The sequence below is a fragment of the Equus asinus genome, chromosome 4 (genome assembly GCF_041296235.1).
Source record: "Equus asinus isolate D_3611 breed Donkey chromosome 4, EquAss-T2T_v2, whole genome shotgun sequence".
Taxonomy (NCBI): domain Eukaryota; kingdom Metazoa; phylum Chordata; class Mammalia; order Perissodactyla; family Equidae; genus Equus; species Equus asinus.
In genome coordinates, this window is record NC_091793.1 from 119,838,270 (window position 1) to 119,864,208 (window position 25,939).

Here is a 25,939-nt window from a genome sequence, read left to right on the forward strand (position 1 = left end):
GCCCTTCCAAACAGCTGTGTGTGCTGTGAATGGGTGGCAGGTGTGCGGGAAATACTGCCCTCCCCAGCCCTCAGGGTGGCTAGACAGGCCCTGTGGAAGCTGGAGCTCCTGGGGATGACGGCTGCTAGCACAAGCAGCCTCATTCTGTTACCCTAGGGTACCAAACTCCTTGCTCTGAAGAAGGAGCCCTGCGAAGAGCAAGTGTCAGCCTGTGGGCGGAATCTGCCATGTGGTCTGTTTCTGTGAGTCACCCACCTGCCCCACAACCTAAGAATGATGTTTACATTTTTAAAGCGTTGGAAAGAGGAAAAGGAAGAGGAGGAGGAAGAAGAAGAAAATGATGAGGAAGGAGGAGGATGAGAAAAAGGAAAAGGAAGAACAAAAGGAGGAAGGGACAGTGTGATGGAATGTGGCCGGCAAAGTCTAAAATACTTACCATCTGATCCTTTACAGAAAAAGTCTGCTGACCCCTGGTGTAGACAATGAGAAATTGTTTCTGAGAAGAGAAATAGGTCCAAAGGATGAATTAAAGAAATTTAATATAACAACAGTGTATAGGAAAGAAAAAGTGAAAAGAGCTGGGAGCGGAGAAGCCAAACAGGGAACACAAAAGAAATGGTAATGTTCTAAACAATGCAATGCTTTTTGAATAGAAAGAAGAAATGGGTCTGTAATGCTTATAGAAACAGTGTAATTTAATTGTAAGTTGATCCAAGAGCTATGCCATAGTAAGGTTCTCAACAACTGAAGAAATCACAGACTATGACCAGTTCAGCAATCTCTTGGGGTTTGGCTTGGTTTAGTTTTGAGAGAGTAGCACAGTGTTGAGAGCATGAACTCGGGAGCCTCTTGTCTGGTGTGGACAAAAACAACCTCAAGTTTAAGTGCTTAGTAGGTGTTTAGAATTACCTCATAATGTTTAATTGCGCTCTAGAACTGTGATACGCATAGGAATCACTCAATTATCTTCTTGGAATGCCAATTCCAGTCTAGTAGGTCTGGATTGGGCCTGAGATTTTTCATTTCTAAGAAGTTTCCAGGTGGGGACCACACTTCAAGTAGCAAAGGTCTAGACTGGACATGTGTGGTTATTTGAAAAGCACATTTTAAAGGTCGTATATCAAATATGGGAAGTAATTTCTCCATCCACAGAAATCAAAGGCACCTTGTCTGCTGTAATACATGATTTAATGGTCACCAAAGCACACCCGCCCCTGCTGTTGGTTACTGGAAATTCTGCCCTCTCAGAGTGGGTAGTTTTCAGGGACAAGTGCCTGGATATGGAATAAAGATTAGAATGGAATAAAGGAAAGAAAAGGAAGGTAATGGACATGGTGAGTGGAGAAAACATGACGGGTCCTCCCCCCAGTGGCTAGAGGCAGTCTACCCTAATGGTTTGGGGAGTCACACTCCCTTAGACTTCGAATCTGGGCTCCTCCACTTACTAGCTGCATGACCTGACACAAATCATTTACCCTCCTGTGCTGTGCTTCTTCATCCATTGATGGGGATCACAATTCCTGGAAGAGTAGTTATAGGCAGTAAAAGAGAGAATGTCAGAAAATGACGCAATGCAGTAGTGAGACTGTTAAAAACTATAATAAACACTAGATAATTGAAATCTTTAATTATCAGAGATAAAAATGTAGCAGCTTGAGATGCAAAGGAAGGTCTCCAACCATCACAAATGTTAAGCAAATAGCCTAGAAATTTATTAACATCACTACAGGATAAATAGCCCCAAATAGAGCTTTAAAAACACATGTTGATCCATATATAGGACTTTTTTCTTAAATATTTGGAATTCCCTCCAAAGAAATGACATTTATATAATGCGGGACATCATTAGGTATTTGTTTTTGACTCTAAAATATATGTTGTCTCTATTGTTTAAATCTTGTGCTAAACGGTAGATAAGCTTTTCGATATTTAGAAAAGCAATTAAACAGGACAGAAGGATTAATAGAGCACACAAAGGAAACACGTGTTTTATATCTAAGTTATATTTCTAAATTAAAATATGGCCTTTGAAAGATTTTGACATTAGGTGGAAATCTGTCATGGAACCACATTTAAAGTAAAAAGTTCAGTCAAGTGTCATGTGTCTGATGACTAGATAAATTTTTGTTTTTATTGGGAATGCTTTGGCATCATGGAGACACAGCTGAGAGGTGACACATATTGTGCCAACTACTCTTCATTCAATTAATTGAAACTCTCTAGGCCTTCACCTTGACCTGATGCTCTCTTCTTTATTATCCTCTGGTGTTACCTTATTCACATCGTCCTTCTCCACAGAGCTGTTCTTTCCGCTGTGCTTCTGCCCCACCCTACATAGATGGGGTAAAAAGAAAAAGAGATCTTTGGTGCCAGGGAGACCTCGGACCAAATCTAGTCTGGAGTCTACCACTTGAGACCTACATGGCCTTCGACAAGGCTCTTTCTCAGACACTTGGTTTCCTTACTCTCGTAGATACTCACTTTACTGGATTATTGAGGATTAGAGATAATCTTTGCTGAGTCTTTACACAGAAGCTGTACATAGAAAATAGGCAAGGAATATGACCTTTTGTTACTATTTGTTATTGAAGTGTCAACTCATGTGCCACCTATTCTAAGAAGTCTTCTTGGAAACCCTAAGATGGAAGCAATTTTTACCACCTTTAATATCCAGAGATGCATTTTATTTTCACCTGGTTACTTTTATATGTGGCATTTTAATCATTTATGTGTATAAATTATCTCCTCTGTAAGATACAAAATTTCTAGAGGAAAGATTCAGGTTTCCAGATTCCTCTGTGCACCGTGCATCTAGCTAGGAGCTTGCAAGTAATAGGTGCAATAATAAATGTTTAATGAATATTTTTTAATAGAGCAAAAATCACTGTCTGACAGAACTCACATCAGTTTTTAAGTTGGTGTACTTCTGGTTTTCGTTGATCTCTCCAAATTTTCAATGCCCCACCAAATTGAATTACATCAGACACCAAATGTTTCACAATCTTTTCCCTCAAGGAGATTTATTTAATAATCACATATAATAGGAAATACAGAGAGTTACAGCAGAATAAAAACACAAGAATTATAGCTTGTCATGTTAAAAATTAAATAAAAGAGGTACTGGTTAAATGAACAGGCATATGAAATGATTAGATAAATGTTGGGGTAGCTGAGGATAAAAATGCAAAGCAAGAAATTCAAGGGGCAGCAGCCTAACTCATCAATCCCTCTCTTCAGGATGGACTCGACAGTGATGTTTGCAGAAGGGTTGGGCACTAGAAACCTCCACTCTGACTTCCTGCTCACCAGCTCTAACTAGTAGCTCTCTTAGAGACAGAGGGAGGAAGGAATAAGGAAGATAAAAAGGAGAGAAGTAGAGAGGGGAGGGGAAGGAAGGAAAGAGGGAGAGAGCAAGAAGATTAGGAAAAGAAAAATGTGTCAACTGCGCCACAACTCTTCTGAAGAAATGGAGCAAGTTTTGCCATGCCCTCTGGAAGTTCAGTCACAGTGCTTTGTAAGTTATATAACCTGGAAAATTAGGTTAAAGCCCATATACAGAAACTGATGAATTCCTTATAGTCCTCTATTTTTTTAATAACAAAGTCTATAGATCTTAAAGTATTAATAGGAACAAAGTGGATATTTCCTATGACAATTGAGAAGTAGTGTTTCAATTACTTCTCCCTTATGCGATTCTACAGCTTTACGTAGACACCCGGCTCAAATAGGAGCAACAGTAATTAGACTTCCCAGAGAGTCAGATTCTATTTTAAATGCAGAATATTTTTTAGCTGGTAAATACTTACTTAAAAAAGACATTAAAAGCAGTAGTTATAGTTTCTCCATAAATAGAAATAAAAAGTCCATTTTTAAGGGACAAAAAGTCACCATGACATACATATCTATAAATTTTCCCCCAACACATCATTATAGAGCAATCTTTAATGCTTACATTTAAAATATCAATTGCATTATAATGTCTATGATACAATTCAATTATTTAGCTGTGTCCTACACAAGATTTAGGTGAAACAAAAGCTAAGGACTTTATTCACAGAACATTTAAAAGCATTTGATACTCAGTCTATGCATAAATATATCTTAAATTAGAGTGATGCATACCTAATATGCATATAGAATATGGCTTACACGTTAAAAGAGATCTAAGTTGTGAGTTATAACATCCCACTACTTAGACTTAAAAGCTGATTGTACCCATTTCTAAAATATTGCTGAGCAGTGTGGAACCCAGGAAAGAAGCAGGTGCAACAGAAAACTCGTTAGAATGAACATGCCTCCTTCACTTTATTCTTTAACTGATGGCTCCTCTTGATTTTTTCCATCCAATTTCTACCTTTCACAAGACCAAATTCACTTAGTCGCACAATCACTGAAGTGTTTATACAGTGAAAAGTTACAACACCTAATTGTACTTGACTTTTCTTGTCAGCTAATAACAGATAAAGGTAATTCTTCAGTTTGGAGCAAAGGACAGCCTTGCACATGCTCAGGGACACACATGGAAGCAGAGCGTCCACAGGGTGCAGGTCGTTTCTGTGCGGCAGAGTTGCAAAGTCATGTCAAGTAGTGTATTCTGTACAGAAAAGTGTGGGCTTCCATCTTCATAGATAGGTTCGAATACACACATATGCACACATAAACAGTTCTTGTCACTTATCCCTTGGCCTGTAATATATTTTGTTACATCTTAATGGGACCAACAGCCCCAGAAGGCCAATTCCATTCTCAGATCCAGTGTCTATCTCCAACGATGGCTGCAGGTTCTTATTCTCTAGGATTGTAGGTACCATGTGACTTGCATTGTGACTATGCCCGTGTGGGTGATGCCTTACTGCTTTGAAACCACAGAGATGGATGCAGGCTGGTCCACTGGGTTCAGGGACAGCTTTCACGGAGGTTTCCCAGCTTGAGAGATACAATGAAACGTTCATCAGGTCACAAGGCTAGGATGCTCCATTGTCGTCATAGGACTTCAACCACAGCTTCCGAATGGCCCCACCTTTAATTTTCTTCCCATGTATTTAATATAACAAGGACAATCTAAATAGCCTGTTCCTCAGAGCTGTAAAAAAATATTTTTTCCATGATTTTGTTTATGCTTTCCTTTTACTTAAGACCTTGAAAAATTTGTAGCTACAGCACTCTGTGTAAAACAATGCAAGAAAGCAAATTGTTTTTAAAACCCTCATCTTTTACATATGTATTACATAGTCACCTACATGCTAACTGGGTTCAAAGTGATGAAAATGTAAAACTGTCCAACTTTCGTCTTAAAAATTTCTCTGGCTTGATTGAAGAAGGCCAAACTGTGAAGGAAAAACAATGGCAGAAGCACTGGTCAAAAACTCTGATAGCAACTTCGAGTATATTTATTTGGCCAGAGTTACCAGCTCAGAATTTACGTTCCTTTTATTAATTCCTTACATAGGAGTCCAGAAAATGGCCTGATCCAAGAGTGCATTGAAAGAGGAGAATATAGCTTTGTGGAAAGTTGAAGATTTAGGATGTTTTAGTGCTGTTCTCAGTATCCTGAAATAAAATTCAAATGAAAATGATGATCAAGTTTTAGTCATGTACAAGCACCAATTATTGTGAGGCAATTTCACATTGATCTTTATACACCTTGTCAAAAAGAGGAGACTTGTCAGCATATAATAGACATTGGTTTTATATCTGTTGAAATTCTTCTTCTTACTTCTTCTCTTTGTATGTGCATGTGTGTGTTTGTATGTTTTAATCCCAGTAAAAATTTTGACTCTTTGGATCAGAAATCACAAACTCAAATAGCTGTAGAGGCCTGGCAGGGGTATAAATGAGTTAGGTGGGCCTGTGTGAGGGCGAAAGAACTAGAGGCATGACAGCTGTAGTGAACTAGAGAGCATAAGCCCTGTCTAAAGACATTCGAAAAGGTATGTGAAATCAGTGTGAAAGTCAAACAAAGCAAATGCACAGACCAAATCCGGCCACAACCCATTTGTTTTTGACCTCTTCTCAGACAGTACCCTCAACACTAAAGCACAGGCATTGGTAGAAGTGGGGAGCGCTTCTCTCCCAATGAGTAACAGGTCTGATATTGGTTTGTTTTTCAAATGCCAGCAATCTCTGACATACCTTTCAAGAAAGATAATATGATAAATAATATATCAGCTTCTTTTAAAATAATAAACTAGAGTGGCATTGTACATCCACTCCAATCTCATTCACTTTAACTAACAAAAATATAAAAATATTTTTAAGTCAAACAAAACACTGTTGTGAACAGAGGTCCCTGATTCTGACATCTGAAAATACGCTGGAGGCAAAGACCGGCTGGCTGAAGCCCCCGGGTTGGGTGTGCTATGCTCTCTCTGTGTCCAAGGCTGAACATTACGGTTGTCCCCTGGACACTGGGCCTGAGTCACAGATGCCAATTGTCATCTCTCCTGTTGTTTTCCAACTTCCCTCATTTCAGAGACCTGCCTATTCCTTGAAGGCATGTAAATTCCACCTACTGAAGGCCACGATTCCTGGCGAATTGTGTGCTGAAGGCAGGGCTTTCTCAAACTCATAAGAAAGCTAAAGGATTTAGTTGGTCCTGATAGGAAAAAAAAAAATTGTCCAACAGTCTGCTGGAGTTAGAATATCACTGTTTAGTTTGAGTGGGTCTCAAACTTTTCCAGCTTTAGGGTCTTTTTAATTGAAAGAAAGGAAAAAGAGACTTTAACTGCCAACTGAATCCCATTGAAACCTCTTACTGACGAGATGCCAGAATTTTACAGGTAATTTTTTTTTGCCTTAGACATTTTCATACAATGAACAGTCATTTTGACAAATGTACTGGTGACCTGTGTTTCCTACACACAATTTTTGGAAAATATTCATAAATATTCCAGCTCCCTAATCCTATCCAAATCCAGAAAATAATGATGTTAAACATTTTTCCTTTGAAGCTAATATGTACACTGGCTTGGAGACATCCAGTAGGAAAGAATCTTGCTTAATTTTGTTTAGTTCAGTTTTCTAATGATATTTATTTGCAGCAAAACCTTTTGTACTTAAAACATCTGTAAATACTCCACTGAATTAGCTTTCCCTAAAATATACTTCGAAGGCTCCATCATATATCATCAGGATCCAAGGATTCTTCTAAAACAGCCATGGGCTCTAAAGGTAATAAGTTCACAGAGTGGATAGACGGTACGGAGAGAAACTGCCGTAGCTAATATGAGACAATATATTAAAATTGTTAAATATACAGATGGGTTTTAGTTGCTGAGCAGCCACTTTGTGGCTTGATTTCTATTCAAGCTTCATATGTAAAACGGGAATCACCATCACTAACTCCGGAATTCTTGAGATGAAGTCAGATAATACATGTAAGATGTTCACTACTGTGTCTGACACTTGATAGTTGCTATTAATGAAACTATTATTACCAATAAAAGACAGTCTGACAACCAACTCAAGAATACTTAGAAATGAATCATCTTAAAAGACTAGCTTAAAACTAATCACATTTTCACTCTTTCACATCTAAAGCTACATTTGAGGAGCTACTGATAACATCTCAAAGGCTTGGCATCGTACTCTCAGCATTTTCTCTTGCTACTACCATCATCCCGACAACAGGACTCATTATAACACTTGGGTTTTGTTTCTTACTTCTTTAAGGGGACACTGGGATGTCGCCACCCTAAATACACATCCCTCCTTTCTAACTGCCTGCACCTTCTCTGTAGGCCCAAGACAGTGGCTCTCAGCTGGAGTGCACCGAACTATCAACAGACGGAATTACTCAAAATTTGGATTTCCAAGGCATCACTCCCAGAGTTAATAATTTGGTACTTGAAGGCAGACCCTAGAAGAGGAATTTTTATGAACGAGAACCACTGGTGCAAATGATCACAGATTCTAGCAAACATTGATGTTTGTTTCATAACATGTGCTTGCTTTGTTATTATTACCTGGTGTAAACATTCATATTTCCTACATGAAGTAGAAAAAGAAATCAGGATTAAAACTCCCCATGGACTATAGCTTATTATTTTTAAAGAACTAAAATTTCTCATTAAGTATAATTTTTATTGATGAGCAAATTAAGAACACTTTGAAAGGCAAGTATTTGGGATTTTGCCTCAGAAGATAGAAGATAAAGATTTTTGTTAAAAAAATCCAGGAGGGCATTTAAATGAGATTACTTTGTCTCTAATGAGACTTTAGAAACCATTCATTTCAGAAATTAGATTTCTTATCAAAACAATAAAATTACCTCTCATGTTGAAAATGACAGAAGCCTTTAAGGTGTTTCAAACTTATGAATGTATATCAGCATGTTTTTCTTCGGCATTTGCTAGATCTTCTGAGTTTTTATGAAGGTCAGACTCACCTAAAGAACAAGCAAACAAATTAACGAAAACAAAATAGGCCTGTGAAAAACCTAATAAGGTCAGAAAACTGAAGCAATGGGTAGAATGCTGGAGATCGGATTTTACAATGGATCTTGTAGCACGTTTCTCCAAAAATACCAAGTGTTTTCTTTTCAGCCTGTGGATTTATAGAGTATAACAGTCACCTCCTGGTGGTTATACAAGTTTGTGAAGTTGCAATTTAATCTAGGAATACAGAAATGAAACAGATGTAACATGTTTAAACATCTATTAAATCAAACATAAAAATTATGCATGTTTTTCCTGAATATTTTTAATTGCAAAAAATTCTTTTAAACAAACCCTTTAATGATCAGTGTCTTTTACCACACACTGCTTAGTTGCTATGAATTTAAAACAAATGACTATAAGAGAATAGTAGTGTTTAAGATAAGACATAATCTGCCAAAACAAACTAATGGAATTTATAATCTTAGAAGCACTCAGTTTCTATATAAACCTTAAGGAAAAGAAATATGAGCATGGAAAATGTTCCAACATTTCTAGAGAGGTTGCCGAGAATCTATCAAAAGTAGAAACATACAGCAAAATGTACAGATGAAAAAGTCTTATTCTATGAGAAAGAAAGTAAAAAAAATTTAGCAGAAATTAACTGTTGAGTCAATACTCAAAATATCTTGATGTTTCAGGAAATATTGTATATGATGGAATGTTCTTTTTGTCTGAAATTTGATTGAAAATATACTAACAGTTAAACTTTGCACCAATTAACTTTGAGATAATTCCTTCAACAGATGTTGTACGACGGTGTTGTCTTAGTTGCAACAGATTTTTTTACTGAGGTTATAAAATTAGTGAATATATAGAACTGATGGAGTGTTATTACAAAGCAAAATTATTTTGTCTCCCACTTTTTCTGTAAAATGTATTCAATGAGGGGAAACTAATCTCCTGTCCCAGAATCAAAGTTTCAGGTAGTATCATGACTTTTCCAATCATTCTTAGATAGTAAAAGCAGTGTGTGATTACACTGACTTGCCAAGGGTTTAACTCAGACATTAGACGCTCTGGCCATATAGCATATACATCAAGCTTAAAACAAAGATAAGATTTCTTTTCCACTTTGAGTGTATGGTAGAGCCCAGAAATCGTGTGTGTTGGAGCATGATTGGTGTTTCTTTCATTTCTTATTCACCCTCCCCCAACAGGCTACCTTGGACTCCTGAGCTGGAACAAGGGAGAGATGAGGACTGAGAGGAGCAGCAGAGTTCCTACCTGACAAGTGCCACTGCAGGATGGCTTTGCACTCACTGCACTTGGCAGGTGTTTAGAGCTGATTCTTATATGAACACATTCATGGGCCCCTCAGCGACATCTTGTCAAGAACCGTGGCTACAGACTTCTAACCATGTTGGTATGGACACATGAAACTAGTTCCTTTACAACGTCCACAGCCCCTGGAAATTTGTTGGTACATCTCCAGCTTCTGTCTGCTGAGGTCCTAACACCCTTTCAAACATGCGTGGGCCACATTTGGTTCACGTAAAACACTGTGAGGCATTTGTTTCCATAAATTACTTGAGTAAGGCTGCAACCTACACAGCCTCCTCTCCTTTGGCTCATCTGTCACCATCTAACCATCTAACCCTTTAGATCTCTCATTTAAGAACTAGACTCCATTCTCAATATCTCCTTAATTTCAAGCACCCCAAGGGTCCTGGCGAAGCTCTTTTCCCCTGATTTGAGGTGAAGAGGGAAGCATTTCTACACCTTTCCAGACAGCAGAGAGCTCTTTAAAGAAATCTTCCTCACAAATCCTTTTTCAACCATCAACAACCTGACCCTTTAATTTGTTTGAATTGAGTGTGGGTTATAAGCATCCTACAATTGGGTTTTGAATCTTCTCTGAAATTCCTATCTCACAAGTCAACTTTTTTCTGACATTTATCATGTTAGAGTCTTGGTTTAAACTTCTGATTTAATATCCTATTACTTACGACTAGATTAGAACAGAACAAAACAGACTAGAATAGAACAGAACAGAACAGAGTGGAAAGAATAAACTGAATTAAAAGAAAGGAATATAAGTAAGTAATTCTCTGGTTGTCAAAATTTTTGAGAGAACCTTTTACAATGAGCAAAGCACACTGAGGTCCAACTACTGCCATAATGCTCTTATATCTAGTGGATAAAGAACGCACCAGTAACATAGCAGTGGATGAGGAACAAAATCATCAAACGGTAACAATGCAGCAATCTCCCAAAAGTAATCCCAAAATGATACACAGATTGCATCCAAGAGTAATTCTATACATGAAATTAGAAAAGCAGCAATTGAAAATTATGACCAACTCAAGACAAGAGTTTTACAGTACTGAAAACAAAGTGTCTTCCTTGAAAACAGTAACATTTCAGATGTTTCCAGGGGCACATACACTCCTCTGCCAAGCAATTGCATGGAAGCCAGATTGCTTAGGAAAATACTGAATTAGAGTCCTCAGCAAATTCAAGTCACATTTCTTTTAGTTAATAATTCTTTAGTTGTAGAAGCCTTTACCATTAACTTGGATAGTACTACTTGGAAGTAACCTTAATCTTTCATAAGATATCACATATCATTCTGCCAGAAAAGAAGAAATGATTTGCATAGCTGCATCCATTAAAGATCATCTTAGATGTTCTTCACGGCCCAAGAGTGGTCTATGTAAAAGACCTTGAGAAGCATCCATACAGTCCAAGGTTCCAAGCAGTTTTGAATACGGCGCCTCTTCTAGTTTGGTGAAACCTACGGCCTTCTCCAAATAAAATTCATAAATAAATAAAATGCGTAAGATTACAAAGGACTCATTTTATATTAAAATATAATTATCAACATATTTAAGTAATCCTAGTGATGCTATATAGTAATATATGTACTTCTTTATTAAGGCCTTAAATGACAAGGTTTAGCTGCAGGTCTATCCTCTATATAATTTTGAAGTAATAATGGTAGAAAATGATACTTCAAGGTATCTCCCTGAATTTAAATATGTTACGAAAATATCTGTGATTTCTATCGGGACAAACACAAACACCACAAATATTACTCTGTGTATTGTTGCCTACAAATGAAGGAAATCCTAAATTTTAGTTAAAGGTTAGTAAAAAGTCATTCTCCAAGTGTACAGACCTCATCTGTATAACTCTGAGTTAAAACTTTTGATCTGGTCTAATTTCATTATACAGGTAAGAAAGATGCCCAGAATAATCAAGTGATTTCCTCCAAAGCAGACCACAAATAGATAACCTGAAGTCAAAACCATTAGCTTTTAATTCACTGCTATTTATTTCAACAAGACCAGTAAAGTGGCCTTGCAATGTCATTTTACTGAAGAGACTTGCAAGCTCACATACGTAGGAAGCTTTCCCTAGGGATGAACGCAATGGGTCTGTCCAAAGCTAGTGCATAGATGCATGTTTGACAGCCCAGAAAAAGGGAGCAAAGGGAAGGGACTTCAGGTCATTCTGTTCATCCTAAGGAGCTCTGAGTTGTTCATCTAAACCAGTTTCAAATGTTAAAACTTGAAAAAAGTAATTTATAAAATGATGGAAACATTGTGGTTTTGGTTTATAAATAAAGTCTAAATTTGGTGGGGGGCAAGGAAAGGATAGTGGTCATAGGAGAGAAACCAACCAAAATAATCAGAAATCCTCTAAACATAGCTAATCTGGGCCCTGAGCCTGCAATTTGAGCTATTATAATATTAGAATCATAAAATATTAGCTTCATAGATGATATAAATAACATTTACAAGTATATAATAATACTTACAAGGCACACTATCAAGTGGATATTAGAAACTCCAGTTGTCTGGTTATGGCCTTGCTTAACTATTATTTGAAAAATAATCTGTTAGGATAAATTATTATACAATTGAGAATATAATAATAATAATCAACACCTCGTGAACAACTGCTAGGTGGTGGGCACTATTTAAAGCGCTTCACTCATCTTAATTCCCTGAATCCTCACAGCAAACCTAGGAGGTGGGGTTTAACAATTGCAGAAACTGAGACATAGCTTGACATCCATCCAAAGTTTCAAAACTATCAAGTGGCTTCATTACTCTGACAAGGTCCAACCAGAATCTTGACTTCCGGTTCTACCACTGCCCAAACCACAATCACCTTCACTATTTCTGCCATATCTATATGCCACCTAACCTCTTAATTACCTAATGATTTCCTTTAATAGACTTTAAATCCACTCTCTTTTAAAAAATTTAGTTTTGATCTAAATAGCAAATTTGATGTGCTTGTTGTATTTTTTAATACATAGAATTCATAATTAACAAAAAGATCATTTCTTCTGTAGATATAAAAAATAATTGAGTTAATTTAATGGTTCATATTTGCACTCACAAGTATTTCTCACTTGTCTAACCTGACAATCCCTGCGTATGATTAGGAAAACCATCAGTACGATTTCCATCCTAGATGTGAGGAACACATGGTCAGCAGGGATAAATGACTACTCAAAGGCACCATAGTCTGCATGAGTTTGGGAGACAGAACCCCAAATTATCCCCCAAAATACTCCAATTGAATTTCCATATTTAGCAGCAACAGCAAATAATGTTTGAAAAATACTTAGCACAGAATTGTTTTGTGCAGTCTTTTCAACAGAAATCCTAGTTATGATTACATTGCATTCTCATTTCTTCGTGGGAAAAATATTACCTTTGCTATGTATAGCAGTGTTTCCTCATGCAGGCAGATCTGTCTAGGTTGCTTCAGTTTTATTTTTGGTCCACTTATGGAGCTTATGTTGCAAGGAACTAGAATGAATCGATGATCAAAGATTAAAAGTTATAGTTATTGGAAAAAAGTAATGTAGGATAAAATCAGAGCTTCTGATTCTAATCAGTATTGTTGTATCTGTATAAAATAATTTACCTTTTAGGTTGAGAATAAGAAATCTTTGGCACAAAGGGAAAACATTCTTAATTTAAATGCGTCTAGAGAGGAAATAGTTGTACGTATGTTTTCTGCCTGAGGATAAATTTTGCTGTGTGCATGAAGCTAACAGTAGTTCAGAAGACTGAACACTAAGCACTGAGGGAGATGACAAGAAAAAGAAGGTGGAGCTGCTGAAGAAAAACTCCACCACTTCCCAAATATGCCAGCTCCAACCCTGCACAGGTAGAAGAAGTAATATTTTATAAAATGTTATATAAACTACAAGTCAAGAAATAGCTAAATTATTTCTTGGTCCACTAAAGCAAAACAAAACACATCGATTTACATTAGCAAACTCCAGAATGAATCCATATGCCCAATGGTCACATGTCAGACATCTATTCACGTAGGGAGTTCTACAGGTGAACTATGGAAAAGGAAAGTTTTCTATGTATATTCCTCTGCCATTCAATGAAATTATCCTCAACTTGGGGAGCTAATACCACACCAAACAGCCAGAAATCTTAGTGTTTAAGTTCCACTGAAACTAGAGTTTAAACAATGTGGGAAGTAGTTGAGTTGGCTCCTTAAAAGAGTTGAGCCTAAAACTGGGTCTCTATAATGCATGTTTTGGTGACATGCAGGTAGGAATGTGCTCCTACTGCAGGGAATGACGAGGTGTGGTGGAAGAGTAGAGACTGAGCAAAGGCAGGAGGTGGGAAAGAAAAAGATATGTCAAGGAAGAAGTGAGGCCCAGTTGAGAAAACTTGACTCAGGCCCCTACCCACTGGTTGAAGCCAAAATTTCTCCTTCAGTGTCATTCTTTTTAGAGGAAGGCTCTAACACCTACTAAAATGCTGCTATGCCTAGAAGGGATTTGTGTGATTAGATCTGCTTAAAAGAAAGCAGCCTCTAGTGGCAGAAAAATGGTGAGAACATAAGGGCATTGATCATCTTTGAAGGTAGGGATGTTGGGAGGGTGACAATGGAGACAGGCCTGGAGAAGTGAAGTAAAGATCATTCAGATCACACTGCTGTGAACAGTGGCAAGAACCAGTGGTGAAAATTTTAGAATTTGGCTCTTAGAGCCAATTTGATGTGAGAGGCAATGTGAGACTTCTCTAATTTCTCAATCAGCGAAAAGATGGGATGAAAATGAGTCTGAGAGGTGTGGCAAAAAATCATTTGCTTCATCTTTTATAAGTAGAAAAAAATACATACAGAATACTAATCTAAATATTCATCTAAACTAGTTTCAAAGTTAAAACTTGGAAAAATACTTTGTAAAAAAGATAGAAACATTTTGGCTTTGCTTTCAGTAGTCTGGTTAATTAGGTTTTCTATTTAAAGCTGGATAAAGCAAAAAAGACTTCAACTGCTTTTTGTAAAAATATTTAAGTATATCAATACATAAATCTACTTCTGTGCCTAAATGGAGGATATTGAACATAATTGTACTTGTTTTAATCATGGATAATCCTGTGAAAAAACCCGAGGTGTATTATTCTAAACATGAGCCTTAATTCTCATTCTCTCGTGCGTGTAGAATACCGTTCATGTTTACTAGCTCTAGGGAACTATTTATTTATTTATTTATTTTTTTATTTAAAGATTTTTTTTTTATTTTTTCCTTTTTTTTTTTTCTCCCCAAAAGCCCCCCGGTACATAGTTGTGTATTCTTCGTTGTGGGTTCCTCTAGTTGTGGCATGTGGGACGCTGCCTCAGCGTGGTCTGACGAGCAGTGCCATGTCCGCGCCCAGGATTCGAACCGACGAAACACTGGGCCGCCTGCAGCGGAGCGCGCGAACTTAACCACTCGGCCACGGGGCCAGCCCCTCTAGGGAACTATTTAAAAATCAATTCTTGATTTTGTTGGTTTGTTGCCATTTCTACTTAATTTGAAAGTTAAAAAATTAGTTAAGAGTTTCACTTTCACTGTGGAATTTTATAACATAATCCCACTACTATTAGAAATTGTTTCTCAAATTGCTCAATTTTAACAATGTCAGGGAAAAAAACCCCAATGATGGATGCACATTACATATCTTACTACTTATCTGCAATCTCTGGCTTACAGTTTTTCATAAGATGCTGAGTATTTTCCATATCCAAACATGGATATAAAGAAGATGTGATCAAATTTGACATTCTGGGTCTTTATACAACTACTTTAAAAAGAATACAATACACAAACAACTTTAAAGTTTAAATTCCTGTTAAAATCAGTCTATATGTTTTTTAACATGAATGTGCTATTATATCTTGACTTATTAAATCACATACAATCTGTATAAGAAAGGGCAAAAATTAACGAGCAAGAAGGACTAAGTTGATTATTATTAATAATATTAGCAACAACAGCAAAAACAATAGTTAACATTCAGAGAATACTTAGTACGTGCTAAGCACTGTGTGAAGTGCTTTTTACATACTTTATCATTTGATCCTCCCAAGAGTTTTTACTGCCCAAGGTCACATATCATCTCAAGGGCAGAGCTGGGCCTTTAATTCCAGAGCCATGTACTTTATTAACCTGGAGAGTTTGGTCACACAGTGCTGACTCCCTGAGGAAAAGGGTAAGTTTCTACTGGATTTGAAAGAGTGAAAGCATTCTTTGTGGTCTGGAGAAATATATTTGTGAAGTTTCAAGTTGGGAAGTGTAGAGTTAATATGACATTTTTCATCTTCCTGCTTTGACAGGCTACTAAGATTCAAAATTCAGTTCTTCAGGGAACATTAAGTAGTTTGATAGTAAGAAGTGTGAGCAGCATTTTCTAAGAAACAAGGCTTTTTTAACTACTATTCTCTGTAGTAAAACCTGCAGTAGAAAACAGGCCAAGAAAGACTCAGCTACCAAGGCCCACACAGGTCCTATATTCAGGGAGATTTCAAAGTAAAGGACTGCAAGAAGGAGCCAAATGTTCTCTCATTAATATCATGGAGGAGAAATAATTTGAGATTTGTGACTCCAGGAGTAATGAGATAAATTCCTAGAAACATGAAACCCACCAAGAGTGAATGACAAATAAATAGAAAATCTGAACAGACCAATAATGAGTAAGGAGACTGAATCATTAATCAAAAATCTCCCAACAAAGAAAAGCCCAGGACCAGATGGTTTCCCTGGTGAATTCTATCAAAATTTAACAAAGAATTAATGCCAATTTTTATCAAACTCTTCCAAAAAATTGAACAGCAGGGAACACTCTCAAACTCATTTTATGAGGCCAGCATTACCCTGTTCCCAAAGCCAGATAAGGGTACCACAAGAAAAGAAAACCACAGGACAATATCCTTGATGGACATAGATGCAAAAATTCTCACCAAAATATTAGAAAACCAAATTAAATAGCAAATTAAAGGAATCATACACCATAATCAAATGGGACTTAACCCTGGGATGCAAGGATGGTTTAACACATGCAAATCAATAAATATTATATACTACATTAATGGAATGAAAGATAAAAATCATTTATCTCAATAGACACAGAAAAAGCACATGACAAAACGCAACATCATTTTATGATAAAAACCCTCAACAGATTGGGTATAGAAGGTTCATATCTCAGCATAATAAAGGCTGTATATGACAAGCCCATAGCTAATATCATACTCAATGGTGAAAGATTGAAAGCTTTTCCTCTAAGATCAGGAACAACACAAGAGTGCCCACTCTCACCACACCTATTCAACATAGCAATCAGGCAAGGAAAAGAAAAAAAAAAGTCCAAATTGGAAGAAAGAAGTAAAATTGTCTTTGTTTGCTGACGATATGATCTTATACATAGAAAATCCTAAAGATTCTACCAAAAAACTGTTAGAACTAATCAATGAATTCAGTAAAGTTGCAGAATACAAAATTAACATACAGAAATCTGCTGTGCTTCTATACACTAACAACAAAATATCTGAAAACGAAATAGAGGAAACAAGGCCATTCACAATAACATCAAAAACAATAAAATATTTAAGAAGTAATTTAACTAAGGAGGTGAAAGTTCTGTGCACTGAAAACTTTAAGACAATGAAAGAAATTGAAGACACAAATAAATGGAAAGATATCCTGTGTACATGGATTAGAAGAATTAATATTCTTAAAATATCCATACTACCCAAAGCAGTCTACAGATTCAATGCAATCTCTATCAAAATTTAAATGGGATTTTTCATGAAAATAGAAAAAATAATCCTAAAATTAGAATGGAACCACAGCAGATCCCAAATAGCCAAAGCAATCCTGAAAAAGAAAAGCAAACCTGGAGGCATCATACTTTCTGATTGCACATCAAGCCATACTACAAAACTGTAGTAATCAAAACAGCATGTTACTGGCCTAAAAATAGATACATAGACCAATGGAACAGAATAGAGAGCCCAAAAATAAAACCTCACAAATATGGTTAACTAACATTTGACAAGGGAGCCAAGAATACTCAATGGGGAAGGAATAGTCTCTTCAATAAACAGTGTTGCAAAAACTGGATAATCACATGCAGAAGAATGAAATTGGATCCCTGTCTCACACCATACACAAAAATTAACTCAAAATGAATTAAAGACTTAAAAATAAAACCTGAAACCATAAAACTCCTAGAAGAAACATAAAGAAAAAACTCCTTGACATTGGTCTTGGCAACAACTTTTTGGATATGACACCAAAAGCACAAGCTTTAAAAAGCAAAAATTAATAAATAGGACTACACCAAATGAAAAAGCTTCTGCATATCAAAAGAAACAATCAACAAAATGAAAATACAACCTATGGAATGGGATTAAATATCTGTAAATCATTTATCTGAAAAGGAGTTAATATCCAAAGTATATAAGGAATTCATACAACTCAATAGCAAAAAAACAAGCCAACTTAAAAATGGAAAATGGACAATAGGTACATGAAAAAATGTGCAACATCACTAATCATCAGGCAAATGCAAATCGAAGCCACAATGAGATATCATCTCCTACCTATTAGAATGGGTATCATCAAAAAGACAAGCGAGAACAAGTTTTGGCGAGGATGTAAAGAAAAGAGAACCCTTGTGCACTGTTGATGGGAATGTAAATTGGTACAGCTACTAAGGAAAACAGTGTGGAGGTTCCTCAAAAATTAAAAATAGAACTATCATATGATCCAGCAATCCCACTTCTGGCTATATATCTGAAGGAAATGAAAATGAGATATTAAACATATATGTTATTCCCACATTCATCGCAGAATTGTCACAATAGCCAAGATATGAAAACAACCCAGTGTCCATCTACAGATGAATGGATAAAGAAGATATGGTAAATATATATATATACATATATACACACAATGGAATATTTTTCAGCCATGAGAAAGACGGAAATCCTGGCATTTGTAGACAACATGGCTGGACCTTGAAAGTATTATGCTATGTGAAGTAAGTCAGACAGAGAAGGACAAATACTGTACGATCTCACTTATTAGCAGAATCTAAAAAACTGACCTCATAGAAACAAAGTAGAATGGTGGTTGTTAGGGGCTAGAGGGTGGAGGAAATGGGGAGATGTTGATCAAAGGGTATGAACTTCCAGTTATAAGATGAATATGTTCTGGGGATCTGATGTACAGCATGGTGATTATAGTTAACAATACTGTATTATGTACTTGAAGGTTGCTAAGAGAGAGTAAATCTTAAACATTCTCATCACAAAAAAGAAATGGCAATTATGTGAGGTGATGGAGGTGTTACCCAGCCCTACTGTGCTAATCATTTCATAAATACATGAGTAAATAAAATCAACACATTGTAAACCTAAAACTTACACAATGTTATATGAAAATTATATCTCAATAAAGTTGGGAAAAAGTCATAGCCAGCATAAATATATGGCTGCAGTAAGGATCTATGCTTAAAAAATCAAAAGATGTGAGTGAAAACCCTGTCATCACTTTTGTCTTGATGATTTCTGACTCACCTCCCTGCAACATCATAGCCAACCATCGTCATAGATTTTAGGGATCTCAAATTACACTCAGTTTTCCTTGTATATTAAGACATAGCAGAGCAACAAATTGAAAACATCACAAATTTCTTCATTTTTAGTCTTTATGATCAAATTCTTCAGTGGAGAGAGCACTTTTTGTGTGAGTTTCCATCTAGGGAGGTTGAGAGAAGAAAGAGTCAGGAAACTTTGTCTCCTTTGATTTTATTCTTCATTTTTCCCATGTAGACTAAAGCTACTTAGAATCTTCAAAATCCTTCATCATCATGATTTTCAGCAAGTGGGTACCTGCTACAGAGGAAAGATTCAGCAAATACTGGTGGTATGCACAATCCAAAATTCTAGGAGTCTTTAGATGTCCCTTATGATATTCTGTAAATATTGTTTGACCAATTTTTAGACAGAGTTGAATTAGCAATACCAAATACCCAAATATATAAATGTTTTTTCCATCCTATCTAGCTTTACATCACCAAATCTTAGATGGCTGAGTTGGTAGCTACATTGATCAAGGCCCAAGAATCAGCCAATATAGAAATCAACCCCATATATCCAGCTATCCTTTAACCCAGGTTGAGAGAGTAGTGTTCTTACAAAATGCCTTCTATGCTATTTCTTCCTCTCCTATGTGCATGTTCCTAACTTAGGCTGGCTATGATGCGGGTCTATTTGAAGGGATGTGTGGAGAGAGTTAGTTTCATCTACTTATGGTTTTTGAAAGTAGTGGTGGAATAAATTGCTTCTCTTGAACGTATATCCCATTGCTCCTGTTGAAGAACACTTGTAAATTCATGCTTTAAAATAAAAGCACTCTAAGCAATTAGTCACAAAGCACTTTATCGATCTACAACATCTAGCCAAGATTCTGGTCAGTGGTACGATCTCTAATCTATAAAGACTCATGTAACAGGATTACTTTCACAATGGAGGCAAATTTATCTAAAATAAATCGTGGGTGCTCTATTATTCCTATATCAAACTAACATCAAAATTATATCTTATTCTTGTTGAACTGATTTTGTTTGATGAGATTTCTATTTCTTACTGATGTCTCTGAGTTTTCTTTAATTAGCAGATTTGCTCAGCATATTTTATAGAAGCCTAGTCCAAGATGAAAGGGTGATGTGGGAACACAGGAGCCTTCCGAAAGAATCTCGTGTCCACAGTGATAATATTACTGAGTGGGTCCTTGTGCTGAATTTCTCTCTTTACCCACAAAGAAGTTTCCTGATACAAATTACAATTAGTGCAAGGCTTCCAAGATCACTCACTACCAGTTATTCATTAAAGAATGGGCCTATGTTGTGTTTTGAAGATGATATGGAAATAAAGTTGGAGCAGATTCCTGAGGGGTTTCACCATTTCCTCCTGAAGACTTATATACTAAATCCCACCTGAAGAGACTTCCTGGATCGCTTTTTCTTTCCCCTTCATTTTTCATAATTTATTCTTTGGAGGAGAAATAAAACATGGAAATTAAATATATATAAGAAAGGTCAAAGACTTCAGCTATACACTTTTTTGCATGATTTCTGGGAATTTTCTAGATTCCTATAGTTAACAAGAGAAAATTATATTAGCCAAAATATGAAGAAGAGTCCTAGAAGAAGTAAATTCAGGAGAACTGAAGAGTTTCGACTGTACATAAAGTCTAAATCTAAGCATATTTTAAGGGGTAAAAACTAAGACGGTAAAATGTTCTTTTGGAGAAGTGAATTGCCATAAACCTAGTTTGCTGGATTAGCTGAAATCTTTTCTTTTTGAGAGAATTTATATCTGCAGAATATTCTTTTTTTTAATCTTTTTCTTCTCCTTAAGTGTTCTATGAGAAGAAAAAGTAAAGGCAAGTATCTTAAGTGGCAGAATCCTCAACAGAAAGTATTTAGACAAAGATTGTTCATTTTCAGCTCTACACATTAGGCAGCTGTATCAAGTATTCAGAATAAGACAATTCCATTCCTTCACTCACTCATGCTGGAAACTGGATGATTTGAGAGAGATTTGGGAGATATACTCTACAGGCTGTCTTGATGGATGAATTAAGAACGGAAAGGTGATAGAAGAGTCAAGATCAATTCACCATGTAGCAATTCACTCAATTAACTGGTAGTATTAATCTATTGCATGTTTTGTCATAAGATAATCTCACATCAAAATTGTTATGAGCGGGTAGTGTTTTCCATAGTATACTTCTTTAAGGAAGCCTTCTATAAATTCTCCATCTAGCTTGCAGGCATATGTGTGAGCCTGGGGGAGTAACAAAAACTACTGTAGAAAACACCACATTCTAAACACTTTACATGTCTGGATTTATTTAATTCTCACAAAAGCTCTTGAGATAGACACTATTTTTTATGATCCTCACTTTACAAATAAGCAAACTGAAACAGAGAGATTAAATAACTTGTTCAAGGTTACATAGCTAATAAGCGATGGGACCAGGATTGAACAAGAGTTCTAGATCCTAACTCTATACTGTGCAGCCTTCCTGGGTGTAATTTAATACTTGCTATGTTTCTTGTCTTTCCTTCATATGAGTATATGACTTATCTTTGGATGGAATTAAATCTGTTAGTAAATGATAGCCTTTTTTTTCTGAAGCCAGAGCCAGAGAGTAAGCATAAATATACTTCCTTGTGAAAACACATCATTCAATATTAGACACCAGCCAGTCTCAGCTAATTAATTATCGAGGCGCTCCTACTAGTCTAGTACAATTAACCATTAAGTCAACTGTCAGGGGAGCCCAGTAAAGAAAGTGTAGAAGAGCCACCCTTAAAAAAATAAACAACAGGCTTTTCAGGAGAAAAATAACTTGACTAACTTTAAATTGAATTATATATTAACATCATTCTCAAATCCCACCAAAAATAGTATCTTAAGCCATCTTACCCCTGCTGTTCACTCCTACTATAACATAAACATTTTTTCAAAGATATCTGTCCCTTAAAATTTTTATGAATCATTTTTATAATGATAGACAACCATTAAAGCATTTGTTCAGAAGGACAAATGGTAGAATTGATATAAAAGATAAATTAAGTTTATGAAAGTCACACTACCTTTTTGATGTTTTAGAAAAGGGACATGCAAAGTGAAAATAGATTAATAAGCTTTATTGCAGAAATGACAAAATTAGTGATTAACTGCTCAAAGAAAATTTATTGACACTCACCATATTATCTTAGTAAAGAGAAATGCTACAAAATGCCATTGAAACAGACATTTCAAAGCATAAAGATGCTGATAAAGCCAAGAGATGAATCTTTTCCCATAACAGTTGAGCCAGGTCAACTAAGGAGTTTGTACCAGTGATTTATGTGGCTCGTGATGCCAACTGAACAATCTGCTAAAATGGACTCCCTTTCTCTCACAGGGTGAGGCAGATTTCCAGCAAGTAGAGGGAACTCTCCAAGTCTTTTGGTCAAATTAGAACAGCTACCATGCATGAGATTTTACTTAAAGACATTTACTGATCAGAAAAACTTAAGCTTCTTTGAACTGGTTTTTGCTTCTGAAAAAAAATGTACTTAATTTTGACAATCTAGAGAAAATTCTCTAAAACTCCATAAAAAATAAATTGTACTTAGCATTTATAATCAGCTATGTTTGTAGGAATTATTGTGGTAAAATTATGTAGATAAGTATAATTGACGTATTTTTTCTTAATTTTCAATATATATTTTACTTTTGCTCCTGAAACATTTTCTGATTTCTGTATTCATCAGTGGTGATCTTGGGATGATTCATTTTTTTTCTAATTCAACTTATTTTTTTCCCCTCTTGAATTGTTGCCTAAAAACCATTCAAGACCATAGCTTGGATTCCTATGGAGATCATTTGATTTCAACTACAGTAGACATTCTCAGAATCTATTAAGAAGCTACCTTGAAGGATATTAATATTGTCTACCAACAAGTAGTACACAAGTATTTGGATGTAAGACCACGTTATATAAGGAAATAATATGCTACTTGTGTTTATTTTAAAAATCAAAAACAAAAATACTCATCCTTTTTTTTGTCTTTTTCCTACTAATGTTGTTTAATAACACGAACAAAAAAGTAAAATAAATTCTTTGTAGAAGCACGGAGCCGGAGGAGCCGATGCTCTTGCACAGGCTGTGGCGTGGCTTTCAGGTGGAACTGCACTCTATAATTTCTTACTCTCCTGAGAAGCCATCAGGAAAGTCAATAATCTTTTTTTCTTGCCTGTCTATATCTCACGACTTATAATCATGCCCAATATAATGCTCCTTTTTGTAATTTAATATAAATACTCTAAGTAATTTCCATAACTCATAAGCATTTGGTAGACTCATAAGCACTGTGGTAGAGTGTAGGAGGACAATTTTGGATGAATATGGGTTTTAGATAAATTATTAACTCATTGAAGATTAAGTTTCTTCTCTTTACTATTTACAAAACTTTATATTAACTACATTTCCAGTTTAGGGGAGTTATAGAAATATATTTCTAAGGAAAAGAATATTGTACACTGAAAAAATATGCTGAAACATAAATACTGAAAATTTTACCATAGAAATTACTTATATGTATTAATTTGTATATAAATGTGGCATAAATTTTATGTATGAATCAACATATGTGATAGGTTCTGAGTGATCACACTAAAACAATGATAAAATCAGCATTTGCTAAAATTGTTAAGCATAATGAGATGGTGCCCAGAGAAGAAAAAAAATGATCTGTAATACTCAATAATGACCACCTGTCAGAGTGCCTCTTGGCCAAATGGAAAGACCAAGATGCATGCCTTGGATGGAGAGGATCAATGGAATCTTCTGGAAATAACTTCTTATATCTTAACAACATTCCACTATGGATAAAATTTCAAATTTGACCCAAGATAGATCAGCTTCAGATACCTCCACTTCCAAATTGAGTAAGGAGCATATGTTCTGATCACTCATCTTCCTACCGCCCCGGATCTCGACTTGTCCTAGTCCTACTGCCCTTGGGGAAGCTGTTTCTTCATCGTCACTGAACCAGCCATTAATCACTAGGGCGTGCAGGACCACCCATTCTACCTTCCTTCCAACTTTTATTGCCCATAAAAGTACAAGTGGGAGCATGCAAACACTCGCATAATATCACTTAGAACGCCCTAAACTCTGCTGCCGTCCAAGTTCCTCCATGAAGAAAGAGTTTGCACAAGCCTTCTGCTCTGGAGGAAAGTTTAGAAAATGCAACTAAACCAACCAGTCACAATTAACTTCTAGAACATGATCTAGAAACTATCCAAAAGGTTACTGGCTTTTAATTTAGACAGAGCAGACACAAATCTCAGCCTTTTCAAAGACTAATTTTGTGAATTTAGACAAATAATTTAGATTCTCTGAGCCTCGGTTTCCTCAGACTACAATTCCTGCTCTGTAGGCTGGTTGTAACAAATGTTTGTATAAATGACCAAAGGGTGAATAAATAAATGATATAAAATTTCACTCACAAATTCATAATTTTTAACATATTTTAAATAAAAATGTCTATGGGAGGGGCTGGCCCAGTGGTGCAGCGGTTAAGTTCACATGTTCTGCTTCTTGGTGGCCCAGGGTTCGCAGGTTCGGAGCCTGGGTGTGGACATGGCACGGCTTGGCACGCCATGCTGTGGTAGGCATCCCACGTATAAAGTAGAGGAAGATGGGCATGGATGATAGCTCAGGGCCAGTCTTCCTCAGCAAAAATGGGAGGATTGGCAGGAGTTAGCTCAGGGTAAACTTCCTCAAAAAAAAAAAAAAAGGGAAAAATGTCTATGGCATATAACTTGTATATTTGAAGGTTCATTGGATCAGTCATGTTGAGATCAGACAGAAGTAGATTTGATAAAGCCATTGTGCTAGTCTCTGGGGTAAGGTTTCACAAGAAATTGTTTCCTCTTTCTGGTTTACTCCTACCATGTCGCTAAGCTGTTTTCTGTGTATTATGTGAAACCAAGAAAAGAAATGAGAAAGTTAGATTCATTTGTAATACATGCACAAACCCATGATTTGGCTGACGCACTTGCCTCCCCTACATCTCAGTGTTCACATTGGTAAAATGGGGATAGTACCCAAATCATAGGCCTGTTTAGCTGATTAAATAGGATAATGACTATGACAGAATTCAGTATATTGCATGGCACAAAGATGTATTTAGGAGAATATGAATCTGCATTCTGTTTGGCATTAATACCAACATAATTACAAAAATCTCATACATCATATGTAATATTGCATTTTAAGATATTTCATATCCTAATAATAATATATAAGATTTAATTAATGTGCTTATCATAATCTATTAAAATATCATGTTAATCATAAAGTAAATTTGATCTTTTAAAAATTTTAATAAATGGTGTTGGGAAAACTGGACAGCCACGTGCAAAAGAATGAAAGTAGACCATTCCCTTACACCATGCACAAAAATCAACTCAAAATGGATTAAAGACTTGAATGTAAGACCCGAAACCATGAGACTTCTAGAAGAAAACATAGGCAGTACGCTCTATGACATTGGTCTGAGCAGCATATTTTCAAGTCCCATGTCTGACCGGGCAAGGGAAACAAAAGAAAAAATGAACAAACGGGACTATGTCAAACTAAAAAGTTTCTGCACAGCAAAGGAAACCATCAACAAAAC

At 36.1% G+C, this 25,939-nt stretch overlaps 1 protein-coding gene across 9 annotated transcripts in view; it reads right to left on the bottom strand.

Moving 5' to 3' along the window:
• Positions 1-2,993: 2,993 nt before the first annotated feature.
• Positions 2,994-25,939, bottom strand: part of PDE1A (phosphodiesterase 1A) — a 342,210-nt gene continuing 319,264 nt past the window's right edge. For 3 of the 9 annotated variants that reach the window (XM_044768609.2, XM_070508214.1, XM_014834090.3), the window contains 2 exons: positions 8,270-8,386; positions 2,994-5,550 (listed from right to left, as the gene is read on the bottom strand). In XM_044768609.2, the coding sequence (XP_044624544.2) occupies positions 8,313-8,386 (74 nt within the window). In that variant the 3' untranslated portion in view covers positions 2,994-5,550; positions 8,270-8,312. Of the gene's footprint in view, positions 5,551-8,269; positions 8,387-12,967; positions 13,205-25,939 lie in introns of those variants that run through there. The other 6 variants (XM_070508212.1, XM_070508211.1, XM_070508210.1 and 3 more) reach the window with 3 other exon arrangements.